Raw genomic sequence first — 1,136 nt, forward strand, 5'->3', positions numbered from 1 at the left:
ACTAACCCCCTAACAAACCAGAAACCAGCACCTGCTAGGCCTACCCTAGCATCCCTACTATTATTTCCCTATTTTCCCGGATTTTTATCGCACCTAATACTACCCCAGCACACCCAGTATCGTCCCCAGTACCCGAAATCCAGCCAAAACCCACCCAATCCATGTATACAGCGCCCTACCAGCCTGCTACCCATCTACCCCCACCCCCTACCCATTTTCCTACCCCCTATCCAGCACCCCAGGACACCATCCCGGTCTCAGAAAGTTGGGCCACATCCAGATTGAACATACTTTTGCCACACAGCCCGGTAACATTGCCCATATTCCTAGATCAAGATCAGTGATCTAAAATCAAAGCACAGATCCAGAGATTAATTGAGCCTGGGCCAGATCTAGAAGTCAAAGTACTGCGTCCATGAAAAGTACTATGCTAGGAGAAAGTACTACACCGACCAAAAGTACTACACCGACCAAAAGTACTACACCGACCAAGAGTACTATACTGGCAAAAAGTACTGCACCAGAAGAAAGTACTATCCCAGCAAAAGTACTACACTGACAAGAAAGTACTACCCCAGCGAAAAGTACTACATGAGCGAAAAGCACTACACCGACGGAAAGTACTACGCTGGCAGAAAGTACTATGTCGACCGAAAGTACTACGCCGACAGAAAGTACTATGTCGACAGAAAGCACTATGCCGGCAGAAAGTACGATGCCAGCGGAAAGTACGATGCCAGCAGAAAGTACTACAAGGGCAGAAAGTACTACGCCAACAGAAAGTACTACAAGGGTGGAAAGTACTACACCGATGAAAAGTACTACGCCAACAGAAAGTACTACGAGGGTGGAAAGTACTACACCAGCAGAAAATACTGCGGCAACAGAAAGTACTAGGCTGGCAGAAAGTACTAAACAAGCGAAAAGTACTATACCAGCAGAAAGTACTACAACGAGCAAAAGTACTATACCCACAAACCAGCATTGCGCACTTTTACTAGCACAGTACTATACCATAGTGCCCCAGAAGCCTCAGTACTTTAAAGTACTGAGACGAGTCACTTTACTGAACCCTCTGGTTTCAATGGCTAAGTATACTACGCCTTCCTTGATATATCAAGGAGTTAGTCGAACTT

The 1,136-nt window shown here is 46.1% G+C and overlaps 1 protein-coding gene across 1 annotated transcript; it reads left to right on the forward strand.

Moving 5' to 3' along the window:
- Nucleotides 1-591: 591 nt before the first annotated feature.
- Nucleotides 592-897, forward strand: STEHIDRAFT_159225 (uncharacterized protein; the record flags this gene model as incomplete). Its single annotated transcript, XM_007306595.1, has 1 exon — nucleotides 592-897. One exon carries the CDS (start codon nucleotides 592-594, stop codon nucleotides 895-897), a length of 306 nt encoding a protein of 101 aa, XP_007306657.1.
- Between the last annotated feature and the right edge of the window lie 239 nt (nucleotides 898-1,136).

Source organism: Stereum hirsutum (assembly GCF_000264905.1).
Source record: "Stereum hirsutum FP-91666 SS1 unplaced genomic scaffold STEHIscaffold_11, whole genome shotgun sequence".
In the NCBI taxonomy this organism is placed as follows: domain Eukaryota; kingdom Fungi; phylum Basidiomycota; class Agaricomycetes; order Russulales; family Stereaceae; genus Stereum; species Stereum hirsutum.